Source organism: Psammomys obesus, unplaced genomic scaffold (genome assembly GCF_907164565.1).
Source record: "Psammomys obesus unplaced genomic scaffold, mPsaObe1.curated_primary_1811, whole genome shotgun sequence".
In the NCBI taxonomy this organism is placed as follows: domain Eukaryota; kingdom Metazoa; phylum Chordata; class Mammalia; order Rodentia; family Muridae; genus Psammomys; species Psammomys obesus.
Window position 1 is genome coordinate 21,050,351 of NW_026595981.1, and position 23,295 is coordinate 21,073,645.

The following is a 23,295-nucleotide window of genomic DNA, read 5'->3' on the forward strand; positions in this document are numbered from 1 at the left end:
CAGGAACCTTCCGGGGAGTCGGCCCATGTCCCCCTAAACTGGCTGGCTAGAGAGCTCTAACTGCCCCAGAGCGCCCAGGCAAGGCAGGTACACATTTTCAGGAGCTGCTAGAGGAAGGAGGAGGGGGAGCCAGGAGTGCAAATATGTGTGGGAACCCCAGCCGGGAGAGGCTACGGTTATCAACCAGTTTCACTGGGAAGCAACCCAAGCAGAGAAAGGGGGAGGCAGCGAGGCTGCCTGTAACTGGCCTCCACTGCCCAGTAGAGGGCAACCCTAGCCAGCAGTCTGCTGGACCCTGCCTCTCTGGCCAGAAAAGCAAGAAGGGAGGAAAGTCCTGTAAATCCACTCCCCAGCTTCCCTGTCTGCTGAGGTGCCTCGTGGGGGCAGACCAGATGAAATCAGGTTAAACATTAATATCACACACGGCTGACAAGTTTTTATTACACACCTGTGCGATGGAAGTGACAGCTGAGATCACACTGAGACCTGGGGGCACACACAGCCCCCTAACAGAGGTGGGGTACAATACCTCTCCTCAACAACCCGCTGTCTGTACTACTACAGTCACAGTCCATGGGACATCAGCGAAAGGGGTGAGGTAGGTAGGGGTAGCTGGCAGCTGGCCATAGGGTCAATGTCCTTCCTGGACCCAGGCTTAAATGGGAGGCGGGGAACAACACAGGAGAGGAGGAGCCTTGGGAGGAGCCTTTGTCAGGGACAGAGGCTGAAGCACACAGCCACAAAGTCAAAAGAAGTACAGTGTCCCCAAAGAAACAAGTTCACGGCCAACCAGAACAAATAATGGTTCTCTGAGTCACAGCAAACATGGCCTGGCCCTGGCTCCTTTCTGCAGGTGGTAGGCCTTTTGTATGTCTGCCCTGTTCCTGGAAGCGGAGTCACACCAGCCATAGCTCCCAAGATGGGCTTTCCCCAAAATCACGAGCAAAGCCAAGGAAATAATGCTGAGAGCCTTCTCCACTTGTGATTCTCCTCTATTGCACGCCACTCCAGCTGCTAACCGACGCCAGCCGAGTTCAGGGACCTCGGAGGGTGAGTCCTGGAGAGACTTAGATGTGAGGGACAGAAAGGGTGGTGGACTTAGCTTAAAAACAAGGCCCAGAGCTGGGCCTGGTGCCACAGGCTGCAAACACTGCTACGCAAAAGATTGAAGCAAGGGGACTCACGGCAAGACCAGTCTGGAATAAATACACAGTGAGTTTAAGGCTTAGTCTTAAAATAAAAGGTAAAAAAAAAAACAACTGGGATTCTAGCTCAGTGGTAGAGTGCTGCCTAGCATCAACAAAAGCCTAGGTTTAAACCCAATGACGCACACACACACACACACACACACACACACACAGACGCAGAGAATGAGAGAGAGAGAGAGAGAGAGAGAGAGAGAGAGAGAGAGCAGGCTCCCAGTCCTTCACCCCCTCTTAACAGCTCTGTCCCACTCTCTTCCAGCCGATCTTTTCCAGTCTTTGTCCAGAGTCAAGGTGCAAGTCTCTCGTATACCCAGTCTTCCTCCCCTTGGTGGCTCATGGGTCCCAGAGGGGAGCCTCCCGCCGTCAGGTCTCGACGGAAGACTATCCGGTCATGCAGGCGGTTGGTTTGGCCTTGCCAGAACTCCATCACCTGGGGGTACAGGATGTAGCCACCCCTACGGAAGAAGCACAGGTTGACATGCTGTGCCCGCGTCCCCTCTCATCCCAAGCTCTCTGGCAGGAAGCTCCTGTGAGCAGCTGAGGCCTTCCCAGAGAAGGGGATCTATAACTCCACAGACAGGGCCCCAGTATCCCTTCCTGGATAGCCACCTGGCAGAGGTATCACTTACCAGTATTCCGGCTTAGGCACCTCTTGTTCCCGGTAGAGCTGCTCCAGTTCCTCATTTTTCTTTCTCAGGTACTGTTTGAAGAAGAAGACAGAGGAGGGGTCAGGCACAGGCAATGATCCACTCAAGGACTTCCAAACATAGGCTCCAGGGCAGGACCCAGGCCAGTATGGGGGACAGAGGTGAGGAAGGTAGATTAGGGCCCTGAGCAACAGGAGGGCCAGACAGAAGAGGCCCATTTCCCATCATCCCGCTCTCCTCCCCTAAGGACATCATCCTTTCCTCTGGGCAGGACTGACAGGGTCCTGGCATCTTCTGGAGACAGCCTCTGGGGATAAGCCTAAGGTCCCACTTACCTCCCGATCAGGGATCACAGAGCTCTGGCGGCTGACCACAGCCCCAATCTGGCTGCTCTTGGGGCGGGAATGGAAGTAGCTCTCAGCCTCCTCCTCGGGCAGCCTCTTCACAGGGCCCTCCACCCGCACCTGTTCGTGGATGACGCTGGCTAGGCGATGCCTGCCGCCACCGACCCTTCCCACCAGCACAGGCCCCATTTCTCCCCTCTCTATCAGATGCCCCAACACTCCTGGCTCCCACCAGACTGTCTGAGAGCTGTGTGAGAGGCAGAGTGCCCAGAGCCAGGCAGAATATATGCCCGGCCTGGGGAGCCCTCTCTACATTCATTTATAAATTTGCCCCTGCCCACCTAGACCACCGGAAATTGTCCTGGGGACGGACGCTCACTCACCTGCCGGTTCAGGGGCTCCCAGTAGAAGACAAGAGAGGCAAAGGGATTAGAGTCCTGAAAACAAGAGAGAAGCCGTAGGTACCATCAGAACAGAAAAGCGATCCTTCCTGCGAGTAGGAGGAAGGCAGGAGATGGAGTAAGATACCACCAACAGATGCACTCAGCTCGTTTAAATCCCCAAAGATTGGCCTCCTGTGACACATCTGAAGACAGGCTCCGAGGGGCCGAGTAACACGCTGAAGTTGCCACAGACAGAGGTAGAGCATGGTTTAAGCCAGTTCAGCTGTAGTGTGAGGCCTGGCCATTCCAACCACCACAGATCCTTATCTTGAATATTTTATTGTTTATTCTGTTCTCGTTTTCGAGACAGGCTCCTACTCTGTAGCCTAGACTGACTTAAGTTTGTGGTAATCCTCCTGCCTCAGCCTCCTCCTGGGAGGTGCGAGCCACCACATCCAGCTTACTCAGGGAGCCTTGAGCACCGATGGCAAACGTACCTCAGGGTGGCATGACCAAATACATATGAACTGCCAAGTCCCGTGCACTTTAGACCAGGTGTTGGGGACAAAACAGGTTCAATAAGAGTGGCAGCTTATGGTGTGGCAGAGGAGACAAGGGTCGCTCAAGCAATCCCATTATCAAAACGACAAAGTAAAGCTGTGAGGCGCGTCGCTGGCAAACAGTGCCAGGCGCCCCCGGCAGCAGTAAGTAAGGAAGGCTTCCCTAACTCCCGAGGGTCTCAAGACCTGACGACGTGGCAGCTGACTGGGTAGCAGTGGTCCGTTCACACACACAGTGCAAACGGCCTTGAGGCAAGAGGGAGCCCCGGTAGAGAAACAGATGGATGGAGCAGGGGAATCATGAGAAGACCATGTAAGCCAGGGCGGAGGAGGCTAGCCCTGGGAAGATTTACCCCGACCCTCACCAGCTCTTTCCCCTTCCGACTCTCGTAGTTAGTGAAGAAGCGGAAGCCGTCCTTGCCAAAGCCCTTCAGCAGCAGCATGCGGGCGGAGGGTTTTCCGTCTCTAGGGGCACACAGCAGAGCAGCAGGTCAGAGCCCATTCCAGTGTTCTCACCCCTGAGCAACCCCTTCGGCCACGCCCCTTACCGAGGCAAACATCACACGGACAAATGCACAGTCACAAGCTGAAAAGAGGGGGGAGGCAGAGAGCCAAGCTGTGGGGTCCAATGCCATCAAACAATGCCCTCGGGAGCTTGAACTTCTTCTGGAGGTACAAGTGTGATTCCACGGTCTGGGGCCTCCTTTTAGTCACATCCCACTAAGGGATGTATGGAGCACAGCCCTAATCACTGTGTGACTATGCTTAGAAGATAAGGCTTCAAGGGAGGCAATTAAGATGACAAGCAGTCAGAGGGATGGGACGCTCTCTAATCCACTAAGACAGATGTCTGGTCACATGACGATACAGCAAGAGGGCGACTGTCTTCAGAGGCCAAAGCAGACACCATCCCTGACAGCCTCTTGCTCTTAGGCTTCTAGCCTCCTGAAGTGTAAACAGTTAACTTCCTTGCCTAAGCCGCCCAGCCCTAGTGCTTTGCTATGACAATGCCAAAAAACTTGTAACACTGGGAGAGAATGGACCAGTATCAAAGCATCGAGCCAACTGATCACTCAGAGGGACAATGGCGGACGGTCTTCCGCCCAGAGCTCTGGGTAACACTCAGAGAGGGTTAAAGCCCTGTTTTGACGCCTGGTGCTTTAGGCGAATAACAGGCTAACATAAGAGATTTCTCAAAGGGTATGACGGATTGGCAAGTCCTATGTTGGGTTTTCAGAGAGGGAGAGGGCCTCAGGAGCAGTCCCGGGAGATGTAGCCTCCCGAAGGGCGAATGGGGCTTGAGCAGACAGGAGTATGAGGGAGGCCAAGGGTCGTGAGTGGACACATCCAGGAGCAAGACGTATAAGGAACTACATTTTACCATCAGTGATCCAGCTTTTTGGTTTACCAGTTAAGGACTGGGTGACTTGGGCTCAGAGAAGACAAGTAACTCAACTGAGGCTTTAAGGGGCACAGAAAGTTGAGTGCGCTTGGTTCGGGTCTTCCTCAGTCTCCAGCTCTGTCTGGAGCCATCCTCCCAGGGGCCTGTGGCTGTGCATACCTGGTACAGGTAGCCAGGCACATGGCGTTGGCTTCCCCGATATCCGGACACTGAACGGCCTCCTCGAACCAGGAAGCAAACTGCTTCATGGGGTCCAGGGAGGTCAGATGAGCCTCCTCAAATGCCTGGGAAGAGAATTTGACTTGGTGAACGCCTAGTGATTACTGTGTGCCTGGTATGTGTTGAGGTGCTTTTCAAACGTAAATGCATTTAACCTTCAAAACGATGACCTTGAAACAAACAAATAAACAAACAAAAAAACGCTACCCAAAAAATAGGTTCTGTGTCCCCCTAGAGGTGATGAAACAGGTATAAAGTGGTTTCTGGGTCTTTTAACCAGGAGGGGATGAAGACGAAGTTCCTGTGGGTCACCCATTATTTTCCACGGAGTGGTTCCAAGGTTTCAAGAAAACCTACATTTTAGTCAAGCACTCCTGGAAATGTTCACATACAATCACACTTAGCCGCTGTAGCTCCGGATCTCAATTCCAAAACGGTTCTCTAGAGTCCCCTGACCTGAGGGTCAGGGTGAAGGAGAAGACCCAGGAAGTGCTGAGGGTGGCAAAAATGAAGAGCTTCCGGGTTAGCCTGGCACTCCCTGTATAGCAGGGTGACCCCGGACTCTGGTCCACCGTGCCTAGTTTATTTGTTACTAAAGACAGAACACAGAACCTTTATACACACCAGGCGAGAGTCTACCAACTGAGCTACAAATCCACCTTCCACTCCTTTATTATTTTACACCATGCTTTATGACTGTTTTTTTAAAGCATTTACAAATGCTTAAAGACAGGCTGGTAGGATGGCTCGGCGGGTATAGGCATCTCCCAAGCCTGACGACCTGAGTTCATTCCTGGCGAAAGAGAAAACCAACTCCTAAAAACTGTCCTCTGAGTCTCTCTCAATGAAAAAAAAATTAGAGAAACCCCAAAACCATAGCATCCTTGTAAAGCAGGTACTAACATTTTACAGGTGAGTAAACTGAGGCCCAGAGAGCATAAATCGCCCATGGTGATACAGTCAGAAAAGGGCTGGGTTCTAAGCCAGGTGGGCTCTGAATCCGTACCCCTCAGCACTGCGACAAGGGCCCATGAGCACACCTTAATCCATGTTTTCCCCCGAGCCCCCCTCCCCGATGGTTGTCTCCAAGTCCCCCTTCTCCCATCAGGGTGACCCCTGAATCCTTGTTGCTCTGTAAGTGGCCCCTGAAGCCCCAAGGCGCTCCTCCAACTCTGGGGTAGATGACCCAGAGACACCCCCTTTCCGCGCCCCGGCAGCAGCGGTGGCACCTCTCGGTCCCCGCGGTAACTCTTGCGCATCGGCCCCAGGTCCATGACAGCACCCCGATGGCACAGGTGACGGAGGTAGCCCGGCCACTTCGCAGGTCGCCTAAACGTCACGGTGACGCTCAGCAGCCCGTACGTCATGCAGGCAGCCGGCCACGTGACCCGGCGTCGCCTGACCCTGGGTTCCTCCGGGTTCGGAGCCAATGGCTCAGCCTGCGCGCCTAGCCCGGGAAGGAAGGATTCTGCCGGTGCCCAGACGAACCCACAGGTCCTCAAGTGTTGGAGCGAAGGTGGCCCCGGGGATCAGCCAATAGCAGAGCGGGATCAGAGCAGGGAGGCTGACGCCAAGAGCTCTTTGCGTTGAGTTTCCTGAAGCGAGGCCAATTAGAGCGGGAACAGGGGCCCCCAGCAGCCAATGGGCTGCGCCCCCGGGGGCGGGAGCAGAGAGACGAGGAAGTGCTGTCACCGCCGTTAACACGCACGTGGAGGTTTGTTAAAGGTGCAGGGACGGCTGCAGCCCAGGCGGGGATCGGGTGGGACCACCGGGACTGGAGAGGACCGGGCCGCCCTAAGTGGCCGCCCTGCCTGCCGTGGGCTGCTGAAGGAGAGCGTAGGGCAGGAGCCAGCTCCCGGGAGCGGGGTTTGGGCCCCTGGGGGAGGGGTGGATGGTGTTGGGACCAGCCTCAGAAGCAAGGGGGTGGGGAGCGCAGAGAAAAGGGGGGTTGGTCTGGGCTGAGGGGAAAGAGTGTGGCTTGAGGATAGGAGAGGCCGAGACGGCTTGTGGACCGCCCAGGACAGGTGCCGAGGGCCGTGAGGCTGGGGTGGTCCTCTGGGGACTGGGAAAGTGCTCCGGGGTCAGGAGGAGACTCTGACGTGAGAAGGGAGTCAGCTGAATAGAAAGAAGGGGGAACAGTCGGGATCGGGCTATCCCAGACCCGGAGGCCCTTTTCTTATAACTTAGAGCCCACTCCTGCCTCGTTTTCCCCAGGGGTGGGCTGGGCTCAGAGCATCCTATTCCTGGGCCGTGGCGTTTACACTAGCTACTGCTCCAACAGATGGAAGACTGTCCCTCGCCCAGGCCTCTTGCAGCCTGTTTATCCCGCCCCCTCCCCTTCCTAGGTAGTGGGAGGCATGGTTCTTAGTACGAGCAGCGGCCAGCCAAGGATACAGGGAATCAGGTGCCATCAAAAATGACTTTAGGCCGTGGACGGAGGGCGGAGAAGTGGGAAACCCTGTGAAGGAGATGACGCTGAGGTCCCGGGGTCTGCCAGCATCTGGAGCGGGAGCCACGGGCGCCTAGAACCGTGCCAGGTAAGAGGAATTCTTGGCCCCCCCAGGTGTCTGCAGTGGGGAGCTGTCTTGTGTTCATCGCTTGAGCCGATGGAAATCTGCTCCACAGAAACAAGTGGAAGCTTGCTGGGCGTGGCGGTGCACGCTGGTCATCTCAGCACAAGTGTGAGGCTGGCCTGGACTCCGTCAGATCCTGTCAGATCCTGTCTCAAAAAAAAAAAAAACAAAACAAAACAAAACGGAAAAAGACAGAGCTTAATTATTCAAGTCTGTGGGTCCTTCACCGGTTGGAATTTTTGGTGCCGTCATTGTTTGCTCCCATGAACATGATGTGGAGAGCTGTGTGGACCTTGTGGTTGACCAAAGCAGTCATTAGTGTCTTTCAAAAGGGCCCGTTTCTTTTTACATTCCTGGGCTACGGTTACAACCGGAGCTGGAGTTTTATAGGTACTAAGACTTCAGAGAGAAGCCCAGCTATTTAGTGAGCTCCTGCCTCCGAAAAGGAAAAGGAAATAACCGTGAAATGTGTCATTTATGTAGCCTATGCATTCAGTAAACATTTACTGAAGACTGCCTGTGGACCAGCATTGAGCCAGCATTGGTCCCATCATACCTGAGTGAGAGCAACCGCATGGTTCCCGTCCACCATGGCAGAGGGATGAGCCAGAGAGAGCTGCAGGCGGTTAGCAGGTTTCAGTTAGGTAAGGGGAAAAGAGAACCAAAGGGGGACGAGCAGTCCGGGAAGGCTTCATCACGGGAGCTGACTGTAGATTTGTCTTAAGGAGTATTTTGCCAGCTGGGCAGTGAACAGGTGGCGTTCAGGAAGAGGGACGGTGGGCAGTAATGGCAGAAGCACCTGGGATCTTGGAGCAATCGGATGCTTCTGGCGCCTGACAAAGAGGTGGGAGGAGCAAGCAGGGACTGGGGGTGAAGGAAGTGAGGGCCCATCTTTTGGAAAACAGTGTTTCTAATTTTTTTTTATGAGGCCGTGGAACCTATAGTTACTTTTTTGGTGGGTGGTTTTGTTTGTTTGTTTAAGTGGGGGAGGGGCCACGGGACTGCCTCAGCGCAGGAATGTGTCCCTGAGACAGCCACCTGGGAAGTTTGAGGCAGGAGGATCGGGAGTTTGAGGCCAGCCTGGGCAGCTTAGCAAGATTTTGTGTCAAAAGAAAGACTTCCCCAACGGAAGCTTCTCTAAGGGGGTGTAGCTCAGTGGCAGAGCTCTGGCCTCCCTGGCAGCAGGCTCTGGATCCCAGCCCCGGCACCATAGAAACAAAGCCAAACCAGATGGGAATGGGAAAGAGGGCTGGATTCCAGCTCCTCTCTTCCTTGGCAACTGTCTAGGAAGTTTGCTGATGGCTCCTTTGCTGTATTTTCCCTCTGTCTGGAAGATAGCAAGCAGGCTTGTGTTGTGCTTTTCTGCTCGGTGGGATTTGGTGTCTATAAACAACAAAGCGGCCTTTCCCGCACAACCAGAGGCAGGACAAAGGTGTGGCTGGTGTTTACTTTTTTTTTGGGGGGGGGGGGCTGGCAGTGCATTTTTTTTTTTGTTACTGGTACTGCATTCGCCATCCTCCAACTTTGTGGGATTATTCTTTTCTTGGGAAAAGCCTAACTCAATAAGCACTGTCTTGCAAAATGGCGTTGCACAGAAAGCTACGCCACTTTCTCAGGATGAAGCAGAGAAGGGTGGGGTTCAGGGGCTGTGTCTTAACTGTTTGCTTCTGAGGTTTATCTTTTTCCTTCTTCTTTCTCATCTTTTTCCTCTTCTTCACTTCCTTCTTCCTCTTCTTCCTTTTCTTCTTTCTCTTCCTCTTCTTCTTTCTTGGACAGTTTATCACTATGTAACTCTGACTGTTCTGGAACTTGCTTTGTAGACCAGGCTGACAACAAACTCACAGATATCTGCCTGCCTCTGCACCATGCCCAGCAAATTTATTTATGTTTTTAAAACTACCCATCTCTTCCAGGCTTGGTAGCAACTCAGGAGGCAGAGGCAAAGCTCTCTGAGTTCCAGGACAGCCAAGGCCACACAGAGAAATTTGTCAAAAAACAAAAAATAAAACCCTAAGTCTTCATCTAATTGTCAGGATTATTGGCTTGTTATTTCTTTGCTTTTCTTTTTTTCCTTTGAGACAGAGTCTCACTATGTAGCCCTGATATCCAGGAACTCATTCTGTAGACCAGGGTGTTCTTGAACTCACAAAAATCCTCCTGCATCTGCCTCCCAAGTCTGGGATTAAAGGCATGTGAATTTGTTAGCGAGGGTTTATGGGACACACATGTGTGGTCCAGCTGGCCTCTAGGGGAGAGGCAGAGGCTGATGATACCAATTCAGTGTCACGAGCCTCCAAAATGGCACTTTAAGCCATGGTGGTGGTGGGGGGCTGATGTTCTGTGAGAAGAGCGCCCTAGAATTAAGGAGGGCGGTGGGGAGGTCAAATGGATACACCTTCCAGGTTGGAGCAGGAGGAGGGTCTATGCCCAAGCAGTGGTGTTGGCTGGGACTCTAAAGGCTCAGGAGTCCTCAGCCTTGGTGGATTCAGTTTAGAGCAGTAAGACACATTGGAAGGGTGAAGGTTGGCTTCCTGCCAGCAGGTAGCTGAGGCCCCGAGTAGCTTATCAGGGCCCCCAGCTTTGGGCTGAGTCCTTAGAGGTTTGTGTGGTTGGGACTTGGGGAGGACAAACCTTATCAGTGCCCTCCCCGGGCGGCTTTGTCGTTAAATCTGTCCTCATACACCCAGATAGCTTCCCAGACCCACGTCCAAGGAGGCTGGTGTTGTCTATCAGTCTGGGAGCTTCTCTGAGGTGGGGTGAGGGAGCCACTTTCCGTGGCTCCATCTAAAACTCCCGGCCAACAGGTGTGCCCAGCAAATGGCTCACCTTTTGTGAAAAAGGACATCTCCAGGCTCAGTGAGAGGCCCTGTCCCAGGGGAACAAGGTGGGGAGCAGTAGGACACCTGATGCCCTCCTCTGCCCTCTGTGCTGTGAGTGCCACAGTTCCTTTAATGATTGCACCTTGACCCCAAAGATTTTGGTCGAGGGTTAGAGGGATAGCTCAGTAGACGAGGGCACCTACCTGTAAGCCCAACGCGCTGAGTTCCATCCCTGGGACCCATGTGTAGAAGGAGAACTGACCTGTAAGTTGTGTTCTAGCTTCCCTACGCCCCATGGCGTGTAAATAAAAATAAAGAAGTACAAAGGAGGAGGAGGAGGAGGAGGAGGAGGAGGAGGAATGAGATGAAGGATAGGCTTTGGTCAACTCACAAATAGTCTCAGACTTGAGGCAGGATTTCATCCTGATTCAGGTTTCCACAACTTCTGTTCCACGGGCCAAGATATTTGCAGGTGGCTACTTTGTGCAAAGTAAATCAAGGGGTGGAAGAAAGATGGGTTGTGGCCGGCACATCTGTCCCGGTGGACTCTCGGGGGCCTCCTTAGCTATTGATGTGAGTCAGCTCTCCTCCATAGGCCACTGCTCTGTATTCTACTCTAACTGTGAAGGTGGTCGGGTGATTTGGGGGGTATAGGTGTGGGCGTAATATTATGGTGCACTGTGTAACAACTCAGATGCTAATTTTTGTGCACCCATTATCCTGCTGCAGTCCTTGTTCTGAGAATCTCCTGTCTCAATGGTGTGTAAACGCTGCTCTCCAATTGTCCCCTGATGTGTCGATAAAGAGGCTTGACAGTCAATGACTGAGCAGGGGTGAGAATAGGGCTGGACTTCCTGCCAGCCAGGGAAAGAGGAGAGAGAGAGAGACTTTGGGGATTCCGCCACGAGGAGAGGTCCAAGAAACATCAGCAGAGAGCAGCTGGAACAGAAAAAGCCATCAAGTGCCAAGTATCTTGAAGATTTACACTGGGAGGAAACCAGATTAGCTTAGAGGGTTAAAAATCAATTAATACTGCTCAGTTCTTGTGCCTTAAAACTTAAGTAAATAAAATTGCCCAGTCTCAATTATTTGGGTACTAGCTGGGTTAAGAGAGAAATTACAACAAGGCTCTGTAGCCTTGTTGACCTAGAACTCAATGCATAGACACAGCTGCTCTCAAATTCATTGCAGTCTCCTGACTCAGATGCTGAGAAGGTAAGCATGACATGCCACGCCTGGCTAGTGGTAGTTTTTATTTTGTTTTGTGTTGGGATTGAATCTCAGGCCTTGTTCATGCTAGGCAAGCTTCCTACTGCTGAGCTACATCTTCAACTCTGTTTGTTTCAAGACATGGTTTCTCTGTGTAGCCTTGGCTGCCCTGGACTCACTTTATAGACCAGGCTGCCCTTGGTCTCACAGAAACCTGCCTGCCTCTGCCTCCCCAAGTACTGAGATTAAAGGTATATGCTACCCACTGCTGGGCAAGCTTCAGGTTTTCTGTGCTGGATGTTATTCTTGCTTTGTGCTTCATTCCTCCCTCTTGGAACGAGAGCATTCTCCCCTGTATGTGGAGAATGTGTAGCTCATTTTTGTTTGTTTCACAGAGGCTCACAGTTAAGACTCCTGAGTTTCCCTGGAGATGACATAGACTTTTGATGTTAGAACTGCTAAGGATCTGGAGATGTTTAGAGATGACTTAGATGCATTTTATATTATATGTTTGGGTGTCAGGTTGATAAGGGCTGATGATTAATATTTGCTGATTTGGCGAGACTTAGAATCACGTGAGGGTTCTCGGAGAGGTATAACGGAAGAAACCCATCCTGGGATGGGGTCCTAGACCGAGTGAAAAGGGGGGAAAGGAAGCCAGCTGAGCCCACGTGTTCCATCTGTTTCTGCTTCCTCTCTCTAAATTCAATGTGACCAGCACCCCACACACCCACCACCATGGCTCTCCGGCCGTGATGACCCTATTCCCTCAAACCCTGAGCCAAAATGAATCCTTCCTCGAGCTCACACAAACTGTCACCACGACAAGAACAGTAGCTAATACACAAAGACACTATAAGAAGATAATTGTAAATATAGATGGAGTAGTTTGAGGGAAGGCTTGCTAATTAAAAAAAAAAAAAAAAAAAAAAAAAAAGGAAGAGGTGCTGGAGAGATGGCTCAGCAGTCAGGAGAACTGTCTGTTCTCCAACAGGACCAGGGTTTACTTCCCAGCACCTACTTTAGGGCTTATGACGGTAACTCCAGTTCAAAGACTCCAGTACCCTCTGCTGGCCTTTGTGTGCATTGCACGCACGTGGTGCAGATACAGATATGCAGACAAATGCTCGTGCACATAAAGATTTAAAAAAATAAATTTATTTAAGTAAATCTTTAAGAAAAAAAAAAAAAAGCAAAACAAAGACCTATGTGGTAGGTAGCAAATGCCTGGAGTCCCCAGACTCAGAAGGCTCAGGTGGAAGGATCTTGAGTTCAGGGACCCCTTGAGCTCTATGTAGTGAAATTGTCTCCAAAAGTCAGAAGGAGACAAAATAGTACATTTCCTGTGTTTGCCTTCGGGGCGTAGGTCTTTCCCACCCCTTCTCCGGGAAGTCATCCTGGTGTTTTGGCTAAAGAGTCAAAGAGCATTGAGCGTGAGAGGAGCAGAGAGGCCAGGGCATGGTGGGGAGCTTGGTACCGATGACCTAAAAAAGGAGCCAGAGGAGCCCCCGTGACTTCTAGGGGCCCCTTCAACTTCTGGGTGTGCCTTGTACCTACACTGTCAAGAGCCCCATCGAGTATCTGGTAGAGGCCTCCTACCCAGGGAAGGGTAGGCGTGACAGCCTTGGCCACTACAGCTCTCTGATACAGGATAGGGTGAAGCCAGACAAGAGCCTACTTGCCACTGAATCTGTGTGTGTGTGTGTGTGTGTGTGTGTGTGTACGTGTGTGTGTGTACTTTTGCTTGCACAAAGTACAAAATTATACAGGTCAACTTTGGATGTTTTTTCTTAGGAGACATCAACCTTGGGCTTTGTTTTTAAGTTTTTTTTTTTTTTTTTTTTTTTAATTTTATGCATATGAGTGTTCTGTCTGCATGTACACCTGCAGGCCAGAAGGCACCAGATCACATTATAGATGGTTGGGAGCCACCATGTTGTTGCTGGGAATTGAACTCAGGACCTCTGGCGGAGCAGCCAGTGCTCTTAGCCCCCGAGCCCTCTCACCAACACCCCACCTTGTTTTTTGAGTCAGGTTCTCTCTCACTTGGCCCTGACCTGCAGATTAGGATAGGCTGGCTGATAGCCAGTCCCCAGGACCTGCCTCTCTCTGCCTTCCAGGGCTGGGATAACAGATACCACCAGGCCTGCCTTCCCCTGTGGGATTGCACTCAGCTCTCAGGCTTACACAGAGACCACTTTACCCACTGAGCCATCTTCCCTGGTGGGGGAGTTTTTCTGCTACTCAACCTCATCATTGCCAAGTGGACCGAATTCTCCTCCTTGTAAACCCCAGGCATCCAGGGGCTGGAGAGATGGTGCAGTGGTTAGAACACATGCTGCTCTTCCAGGGGACATGCGTTCGGTGCCCAGGCTCACAACTGTCTGTACCTCCAGCTCCAGGGAATCCGATGCCTCTGGCCTCCGAGAACACCTGCACTCCCCACGTACAGAAACACACACGCACCTAAACATAACTTAAAATAAATCTTAGCCAGGCGAGGTTGCAACCCAGCGTTCAGGGAAGCAGAGGCAGTCAGATCTCTGAGTTGGAGGCCAGCCTGGTCTACAAAGCGCGTCCAGGACAGCCAAAACAACAACAAAAAAAAATTGACCAAACAAAACATCTGAAGCATTCTGTGGGTAGAGCGCCATAGCCCCTATATCTGCATGTCTGAAAAGGGAGCTCTCTCCCTATGCCAGCCTGCTCCTTCTGCGTAGCTGGGGCTTGGCACCATTCTGTCAACCAAGGAGTAAGCTCAGCATAGAGGCCTTGGAGTCAGCCCCGGGAAGAATAACCCTTGTGCCCAAGGCAATGTGTGGCAGAAAGAGGTCAGTGGGTCAGCCTGCTCCTTTGCCCTACCCAGGATTCAGAACATAGCAGAGCTCTCCGCAGCTGCCAGGGCTGCACTGAGATGCAGGTGTAGCTAATGAGGCTTCTGGGCCAGGGATGATCCTGCTGTTTGGGTCTAACATTGCCCAAAGGCTTGAGATTGGGCAGTCAGTCATCAAGGCAGAGAGCCCAGCTCCATCTGAGATCCGTGGCCTTTTTTCCTTTTCAGGTCGGTGGGGGTTGACTGGCTTTGGAGGAAAGCCACTGCGGTGCAGGCGTGGATGGAGAGCAACAGGAGAGCCAGAGCAGGGGCGGCAGCAGTCGGCAGAGCCACCGTCTGGGCTGCTCTGAGAGTAAGTAGAGAGTGTCCGATTTTCTCTATGTCTGAGGCCTCTTCCTCCAGCCTGGCTGCTGCTCTTCAGGCCTCCAAGGCCTGCACACTACCTCCAGTTTTAAATCTGAATAAACCCCAGCCCCTGACTTGTCTGTAGTTCTGCCAAAATGAAAACGTCCCCAACACGACTTGAGATCTGCAGCCCTACTCAAACCCAGGGGCACAGGCCTCCAGCTGCCGACCCTGACCCACCCGCTTCCCATCGTGGGAAGAGCTCCCACTCCGGAACCCAACCTTGTGGGCCAAGGCTCTTGACTCCTTGAACTTCTAATAGACTGATGCAAGTGCCTTCCCCCAGGGCGGGGCCAGGAAGTACAGCGGTTATTCTGCCAGCTCAGGAAGTCCTAACGAGGATTTGCCTCTGGCTGAAGCAAGAAGGTAGATGGAAGAACAAAAGCAGATATTCGTGTTAGTCTCTGGAGGTCCCCAGAGGTGCTCTGAGCACTCTTCCGCTTCGGGGGGGGGGGACTAGGGCCAGGAGGTAAGGAGAGAATCCAGAGCCCCCATCTCAGAAGCCCCCACTGTAAGACCTCTGAAGAAACAGACAAAGGAGGCCCAACTGCCAAGAGAAGACTTTGCCTCAGGCAACTAAATTTATTAGCAAGAAAAATTTTTGTCAGCCCAGTACTGACCAACAAATACATCGTTAATAAAGGGTAACAAATCTGTCACTTAATTAATAAAACATCCTCAAGCAGTTACAACAAAAAATAAAGTTGGATTTTTGTTTAATTTAAAAGCCTCAAAAATAACAAGCAATATGTTTTGTTTTGTCTTTTTTTTTTTTTAAAACATGTCGTAGACACAATCGTCTATTATACAATATACACTATACACAGTAGAGCTTGGGCAGGTAGGGTGATGGGGTGAGGTGTGGAGAGGGTCAGGATGGAAGGCGTTTTCGTGTGAGTCCAGAGCTGAGAGTTGAAATGTTGTGTCACTTAGAAAAGAAAGAATTGTTAAAAGTGAGAGGGGAAGAAAAAAAAAAAAAAAACCCTCCTATGCTGAGCATTGCTCCCCAAACCCTAAACTGAAGGCAGGCGAGGGGGTGGGGGAGGCAACCAGCAAGGAAAGGCAGGGAGCAATGAAATAAAATGTCTTTAAAGCACACACGTACACAGTGTTCATCATCTGAAGTGTGAGTATAAGGCAACCGTTCTCCGTAGAAAAGACGGAGTGGGAGGAGTCCGCCGGCATCTGACCTTTCGAATGGGAACTTGGAATGTCTGGAGAGCCGTGGCAGGGCTGGGCAGTGGAGTGGAGGCAGCCTCCCAGCCCTCCACAGAGGTGGGCATCCGTGGGAGGCTGGGTACAGGGCCCAGGGGGTCCCTAGTGGCCAGGGGGGAGGCAATTGAGGGGACGAGGAGGCACAGGATTGGGGGGCATGGCACAATGGGACTCCGGCAGTGGGGGGGGGGGGGGGGGGGGGGGCAGGGCTCACTTTGCTCCTCGACGGAGTGAAATGCATGTTTTTCCTTTGGAAATAAGGGTCCCCATGCGTCCTGGTTTAGAACGTCTCATTGGGCATGGCCAGTGTCCATAGCCTGGGCAGGCCAGGAGCTCATGGTGAGAAGGGAAGGGCCTTGGGGAGGAGGAGAGCATGGGGGTAGAGCCCCTTCCTGTGGAAACACAGCCACAGACAGGAGTCAGGTGAGGGCCGCCCAGGGCAGTGTGGGCTCCTGTCCACCATGGACCCAGGCCAATCAGATGGGGGGGAGGTGTTCCACCTTCACGGCCTCCTGCCTCAGTTGGCCTTACAAGTTCTTTGTGACTAGGTGGGTCTTGTAATGCTTGGTGAGGTGGTCGCTCCTCATGAAGCGCTTCTGACACTGGGCACACTCAAAGCGCTTGTCCCCTGGGGAGAAGAGAGAACGGTTACCAGAGCCCATGTACAGACACTGCCCCGGCCCCAGAGAGAAGCAGCACACTCGTCAGCCCCTGAAGAGCCAGCCTGGCCTCATCTCCACATTCTGCCAGCACGTCCCTCCCTGCCCTCTGCTGGTCCGCACCTCTCCGCCCTTCTAACCTACCTCGCTCCCGTCGGTTCCATGTCCCTTGCCTGTGCTGCTTGTCTTTGAATCCCTGCACACTTGCTTCATTCCGGACTGTGTCCCTTGGGCTTTAAACCTTGATCAACACCTCCCTCCTTGCAGGAAGACATCCTCAGGCCTGAATACCTACAGAGCCTGGACCACAGCAACCCAGCCTATGGCAGGGTACTTATGCTCTGCCTCTGAGGGGGTATGATTCAGCCAGGAACTGAAACCTTGGGGCACATGGTCCCCACCTCCGTCTCTGCCCAGCAGGGCATCGTTCACTACAGCAGTTGCTGCCCGTGTGCCCAGGATAACTTTAAGGTACCTTTCTGTAGTTTGCCCTGTATTTGTTAGCACAGTAAAGCGTGTAACGGTGACAGCAACCTTAATAGCAAACCTTTGCTGCTATCAAGGCAGGCCTGCAGTAAACCAGGCATGTTAGAGCAGGCCTGTAATGCCAGCATTTAGGAGACAGGAGTGCCGTGAGTTTAAGGCAAACCTCGGCTCCACAGCAAAACCTTGTCTTAATAACAGCTGGTGATTCACACCTGTAACCCCAGCAGTTGCGGGTCTGAGGCAGGGCTGCCGCACGCTCAAGGGCAGCCAGGAACACAGCAAAATCTTGTCATCACCCTTTCCAAAAAGGGGCGGGGCAGGCAAAAGAGGGCAGGGAAGCCAGGTGGCTTAGTTCAAGATGGTTCACAGAAGGCCGAGTCAGAAGGATCTGATGCCCTCTCCTGGTATGCAGACAAAATGCCCACGTTCATAAAATACAGAAAGGAATTTTAAAAGGGAGGGAGAGCTGAGGCTTCCTCGCAGAAGCAGTTGTCATTCTGCACTGGGGGTAGTGAGAGTTCCCGGCTTTCTTCCTCCCTGATGACCTCCTGGCATTTCATGCATTTGGCTTGTCCACTTTCGGGAGACCCCAAGAGGGAGGACGAGGCAGCCTAGTTTTCCCCCGAGGCCACAAACAAAGATTCCTGGGAGAGTTTCCTGCTAACAGGATTAGAATCGTAGGCACAGCCCCAGCAGCCATTTAAAAAAAGAAAAAAAAAAAGGAGGGGGGGCAGGCTTGAGAGCCCAAAGGCCCAGGCCACCACTAGCTTTCTCCAAGCCTCAGCAGAATGGATGTCACAGCTACGTCTCCAAGGCCTTACTGGGGTTAACTTAATCGGAAAATGCTCAACAAGGGTCTGGCACGATTCACCAGTGCTTGGGGCAGCGTGGGGCAGGGTGGGGCAGGGCGGGGCAGGGCGGGGCAGGGCGGGGTGGTTTACTGTGGCTTCTGACACAATCTGGTGGTAGCCAGGCAGGCTCTGAATCCTGATCCCCTTGCCTCAACCTCTCTACTGTCAGGATGAAAGTTGCCCAGCTCAGTGCTTGTTGCACGGCAGCTCTGCAGAGGCGACAAGGGGTCTCCAAGGCTGTTCGGGGCAACCATCTGACGCTGGGCAGCATCTCGGGGGCTCGCAAGGACTCCCTGGGTGGTCTGGATGGGTGTAGAAGCTCCGGAGCAGGCAGGAGGCGCAGCTGGAGGGCACGGGGAGACACTGACCTGTGTGGGTTCGGGCATGCCGCTGGAGTTCATCGCTCCGGGTGAACCTCTTTCCACAGAAGAACCAGTTGCAGACAAAAGGCCGCTCGCCGGTGTGCAGGCGGACGTGGGCCCGAAGCAAGGACGTCTTCCGGAAAGTCTTTCCGCAGTCTGGGATGTGGCACACGTGCTTCTTCTTGCCTTGCTCCCCGGACCTGAGGGTGTTGGAATCAGAGTGGGGAAGGGAAGTTAGAAGAGGGAGGGGAGAGGATGGAGAGGCGTCATGGGAGGGCAGGAAAGGTTAGGAGCAGGAGTTGGGAGCTGCCACTTGTCCTGCAGAGTGACGTCTGGAGTGGGGCACACGCCAGGCTGGGCGTTTGGCCCTGGCTGGGAATTACCTCTTCTCCCCGTCCTTGCAGTTGGGACACGTGCAGGCCATTCGCCTCCGCTTCTCCCCAGGCTGGGCCTCCCCTGCTAGGGCCTGCTCCATCTGCAGCTGGATCTGGGTGGGGCTCAGCCCACTGATAGTCAGGTTGTTTCCAGAAACGTTCTGCACCGTCAGCTGCTGCTGCCCTGTGGGGGAAAGAAGGGTTCAGGAAAGGAGGCCCAGGCTAGCCCTTCTCTCCCTTCTGGACAGGTTAAGGATGTCACGGTGACTAATGTGCCAGAGGGCAGTGAGAGACCTAAGATTCTAATCCTGTTAGCAGGAAGCTCTCCCTGCCTCGTCCTCCCTCTTGGGGTCTCCTGAAAGTGGACAAGCCAAATGTATGAAATGCCAGGAGGTCATCAGGGAGGAAGAAAGCCGGGAACTCTCACTACTCCCCGGTGCAGAATGACAACTGCTTCTGTGAGGAAGCCTCAGCTCTCCCTCCCTTTTAAAATTCCTTTCTGTATTTTATGAATATAAGCATTTTGTCTGCTTATGTGTCCATATACCAGGAGAGGACATCGGATCTTACGGGACGAGCGAGAGACAGTTGTGAGCTGCCATGTGGGTGCTGGGAATTAAGCCCTGGCTCTGGGGGCACAGCCAGCTCTTAACCACTGAGCCATCTCTCCAGTCTCTCTTCTTCTTAATTTCTTCCTTCCTTTTTTAAATTTTTTTATTTTTTGAGACAGGGTTTCTCTGTGGAGCTCTAGACCAGGCTGGCCTCAAATTTACAAAGCTCCACCTGCCCCTGCCTCCCAAGTGCTGGGATTCAAGGCATGCCTTCACAGCATGTGTCATCATTAGCTCTCGCACAGCACAAGCTGGACCTACTGCTGCCCAATCTCAACTGCAGTCCTTCTCCTAAGAAGCCTTTGTTAGCTGGAAGGTGGTTGCTCATGCCTTCAATCACAGCACTTGGGAGGCAGAGGCCGTTGTGGTCTATAGAGTGAGTTCCAGGACAGCCAGGACTACACAGAGAAACCCTGTCTCAAAACAAGATGCCCCCCTCAAAAAAATGAAAAAGGGAAACCTTCCTCGCCTCCCTTTACGTGGTATGGCCCTTAGTCACCTGACCTGGACAGGTGTAATGGCTCTGGCTGTCCTGGAACTTACTCTGTAGACCAGGATTCCCATATGCTGAATACGAAACCCCGCTGCCAGTACCCTGGCCTCAGGACTCCCCCTCACCGCCAGTGTTGGTGATGGTGACAGGCACACCCTGGACTTGGACACCATTGATGTTGATGGTCTGCATGGCCTGGGCAGCTGCTGCCAGCTGTGCAGCATTCAGGCTGATGATGCTCCCAGCAGGCGCGATCTTTGGCAGGGGCCGCTCTTTTCGGAGGATTGCAGCTGAATGCTTTTTGCTGGTGCTACTCAGGTGGGGAGCTCGGAGTGCAGGGCTGTTACAGGTGGTGGTCGAGGTGGCCGAGGCTGTGGCTGGGGGGCTGTCCTGGACGAGGACTGTCTGTACCTCACCAGAAGGTGTACGGATGTAGACCTGAGGGACCAAGGAGAAGACAGTGCCCTGAGAGCAGTGGCCCCGGAGCCTTCCCTGCCCAAGGGAGTCCGGGACACCTCTGTCATCGTCCTTCAACTAGCCCAAACACGCCCCTGTGCACTACGGATGCCGACAGTGCCCTGCTCTAAACTGGCATGAGCTAGTTACTGACAATCAGTCCTTTAATTGCTTAGTATGGAAAAATACTGACTGCAAGATGTTGGCATTATGTTCTCGTGGAATGTATACAATTTACCCTGGTTCATTTGAATGCTGATTTCTCTATCCCACTCTGTGGTTTCAATCCGGACACTGCACTGTGACGTTTATTCTAAGCGTCACCTGTCTCAAGTTTGTGTAAACATGCCACCGTGTGTTCCCTTTATTGTCAGTTAAACATCCAGCCACAAGGCTGAGCAATGGAGAGAATAGGGTGGGGCATCCTGGTCTGGAGGGGAGAAGAAGGAAGCGAGTGGGAGGAGTCAGAGAGCACAGATCAGGAGAGGATTTGGAACTGGGAGGAGAGATGAACTGGACCCAAGATATGACTGAAAACAAGTATAATATGGGAAATCTGAATGGTAGGAAATGGGCTTGAGCAATTATTGCCCAGCATCGTGCTCTAGGTTAATTAAATAAATCCAAGTCTCTGTGTGGTGATTTGGGTATACAGCTGTTTAGGAATAACCACTGCTTAACTAAAGGATAAATCAATAATAAATATTAATAACCAACAACAGCAAAATCTCAAAATTGGAAGAGTAGCAAAAAGGCACAATAGCAGCATGGGCACAGAGTGACTTGGAAGACACTTAACCTTCATAGCAAAACCATCTTTAAAAAAGGAGGGGGCTGGAGAGATGGCTCAGTGGCTTAGGGCACTGGCTGCTCTTCCAGAGGACACAGATTTCCCAGCATCCACGTGGTGGCTCACGATGGTCTGTAACTCCAGTTCTAGGGGATCTCATTCCCTCTTCTGACTCCCTCAGACACCAGGCTTGCACACAGTATGTATACACACACACACACACAGGCAAAACACTCATACACATAATAAAATAATAAATCTGAAAAAAAATTAATAGGAACAGGATATTTATCTTATCCCAAAATGTTGTCTCTTCAAAATACTAATGAAGTACAAAGGAAGAAGAGTAAATTTTATCTCCAGTGTGGTGTGTGTGTTATGTCTGAGAGCATGGCTGCACATGTGCTGCGGCGCACTTGTGAAGTCACAGGGCAGCCTGAGGTGTGAGTCCCCGCCTTCCACCTTGTGTGAGACAGGGCCTCTTGTTCACTACTGAGTATGCCCGGCTGGCTGCTCCTGAGGCTTCTGGCGGGTCTCCTGTCTGTGAGCACTGGGATGGCAGATACAGGCCACTGCAAACAGCTGTGTGTGGCTCCTGGGAGCCACACTCTAGTCCTCACGCTGGCATGGCATCCATCTCACCCACGGAGCCATCTCCCCAGACACAAAGAGAGTAAGCGTTAAGGTACAGAAATCTGTCAGGCCTTGCCACTGTAACCATCACCAGCAATGGGACAAATAAAATCTCAAACCATCTTAGGACACAGACACACCCACTCTGTGACACTTCAGAAAAATCACGGACAACCTGTAGACAGAGTCAGGACATTCAAAACAACTAGCCTGGGGCCTTCGAAAGCAAGGTCACCACAGTCAAGTTAAAGAGGAAGTGGGGCTGGGGAGGTAGTTGAGGTCATAGTGCCAGCCTAGGATCCCCAGAGCCTGGGGCTTAATTCCCAGCCCCATGGAGGTGGGGGTGTGAGGAAGTCTTTCAGATGAGAGACTGGAGAGATGTGACAACTGAAATAAAAGCGGGCAGTCCTTAGACCACGCTGGAAACACTGAGTGGAGCCTCCCCACGAAATACCTGCATTGCCCTCCATACCACGGCGCTGCTCACAGGATTGGTGGCTGTCATGTGTACAGAGAAAGGGCTGTGTGGGAGAATTAAACCATCTGGAAATGACAGGAGGATCGTGGTGGCAAGTTATATTTAAATGATCCAGGGAGAAAAAAATTCTTTGTAAAAAAAAAAAAAGTTCAGCTGTGGGCTGCAGAGATGGCTGTTCTTCCAGAGGTCCCGAGTTCAGTTCCCAGCAACCACATGGTAGCTCATATCATCTATAGTGAGATCTGGTGCCCTCTTCTGGCGTGCAGGCAGAGCACTATAAATAATAAATCTTTAAAAAAAAAAAAAAATGCCGCTGTGAGCCAGGCGTGGTGACACATTCCAGGAGACAGAGGCAGAGGCAGGCAGATCTCAGTGAGTTCAAGGCCAGCCAGGTCTACTCAGCCAAGGTTACACAGAGAAACCCTGTCTCCAACAAAGCAAAAAAAAAAAAAAGAAAAAAAAATTTCAGCTGTGATTTTAATTGGGGTTATTTTTAATTCCTGGATTACCGAAGACTGTTTTCAGCTAACTCATTACACACTAACCTGCCATCCCTTAATAAATACAGAAATGTCTTTTTCCCAGTTCTCTAGTAGGGCCTCTCATTTTAAAAATCTTACCATTTTATACTTGTCCTTTCTTTCAGTAAGTAAACAGGTGCCCTATGGCTGCTGGGCATCAAACATGGACCCTCTGGAAAAAGCAGCCTCTCATTCACTGACCCATCCCTGCAGCCCCTTGTTAAACCCCACTAAAGTCCGCTGAAGTCACTGGGCCGGGTGACACTCAGGTCGGTCCTCCTGCCGAGGTTACAGGTGGGCATCACCACGCCTGACTACGTTTTAAAACTTTTATTCTGGGCACTCCTTCTCATGGTCATTTCCCTGTAAATATGCAGAGACGCTGGGGAATGGGGCCTTTTGACTCGCCATGGCTCCTGGGATCTCCTTTACTGCCCTGGCAGCCTTGAGCAACATTAGGCTCCAAAAAAGGTTCTCTCAAATCGTCTGCTCTTATCTGCTTTCGGAGTGGGCTCAGCTGGTAACATAAAGAAACAAGCAGCAGCTGGGCGCTGGTGGCTCACACCTTTGATCCCAGCACTGGGGAGGCAGAGGCAGGCTGATATGGGTATAATGCCAGCCTGGTCTACAGAGTGAGTTCCAGGACAGCCAGGGCTACACAGAGAAGCCCTGTCTCTTGAAAAAAGAGAGAAAGAGAGAGATTGAGAGAGGAAAAGAGAGAGGAAGGAAGGAAGGAAGGAAGGAAGGAAGGAAGGAAGGAAGGAAGG

The 23,295-nt window shown here is 52.1% G+C and overlaps 2 protein-coding genes and 1 long non-coding RNA gene across 6 annotated transcripts in view; 1 reads left to right on the forward strand and 2 right to left on the reverse strand.

Moving 5' to 3' along the window:
• Positions 1-416: 416 nt before the first annotated feature.
• On the reverse strand, positions 417-6,228 carry Pnpo (pyridoxamine 5'-phosphate oxidase). Its single transcript, XM_055619692.1, has 7 exons — positions 5,990-6,228; positions 4,701-4,825; positions 3,505-3,604; positions 2,580-2,633; positions 2,188-2,316; positions 1,835-1,905; positions 417-1,660 (listed from the first exon to the last, which is right to left on the reverse strand). Exons 1-7 carry the CDS (start codon positions 6,125-6,127, stop codon positions 1,492-1,494), a joined length of 786 nt encoding a protein of 261 aa, XP_055475667.1. The 5' UTR covers positions 6,128-6,228; the 3' UTR covers positions 417-1,491.
• A 126-nt stretch (positions 6,229-6,354) lies between these two features.
• The window catches only part of LOC129686055 (uncharacterized), a 24,791-nt gene continuing 7,850 nt past the window's right edge, over positions 6,355-23,295 (forward strand). For 2 of the 4 annotated variants that reach the window (XR_008721575.1, XR_008721576.1), the window contains exons 1-2: positions 6,794-7,297; positions 14,423-14,546. This is a non-coding gene — a long non-coding RNA (uncharacterized LOC129686055). Of the gene's footprint in view, positions 6,475-6,793; positions 7,298-14,422; positions 14,547-23,295 lie in introns of those variants that run through there. The other 2 variants (XR_008721577.1, XR_008721578.1) reach the window with 2 other exon arrangements.
• Positions 16,000-23,295, reverse strand: part of Sp2 (Sp2 transcription factor) — a 24,605-nt gene continuing 17,309 nt past the window's right edge. Inside the window, exons 4-7 of the mRNA XM_055619691.1 lie at positions 19,776-20,088; positions 18,556-18,730; positions 18,179-18,372; positions 16,000-16,442 (exon numbers count right to left, since the gene is read on the reverse strand). Coding sequence (XP_055475666.1) covers positions 16,342-16,442; positions 18,179-18,372; positions 18,556-18,730; positions 19,776-20,088 — 783 coding nt within the window. The 3' untranslated portion in view covers positions 16,000-16,341. The remainder of the gene's footprint in view (positions 16,443-18,178; positions 18,373-18,555; positions 18,731-19,775; positions 20,089-23,295) is intronic.

What these genes read in the sequence shown, in the direction of transcription:
- Pnpo (XM_055619692.1), bottom strand. Translation starts at nt 6,127, where the DNA reads ATGACGTACGGGCTGCTGAGCGTCACCGTGACGTTTAGGCGACCTGCG. An exon ending in CTGTGATCCCTGATCGGGAG is followed by an intron (nt 1,906 to 2,187) that starts GTAAGTGGGACC and finishes TTCTTCAAACAG; the next exon opens with TACCTGAGAAAGAAAAATGA. An exon ending in GTGCCTAAGCCGGAATACTG is followed by an intron (nt 1,661 to 1,834) that starts GTAAGTGATACC and finishes CTTCTTCCGTAG; the next exon opens with GGGTGGCTACATCCTGTACC.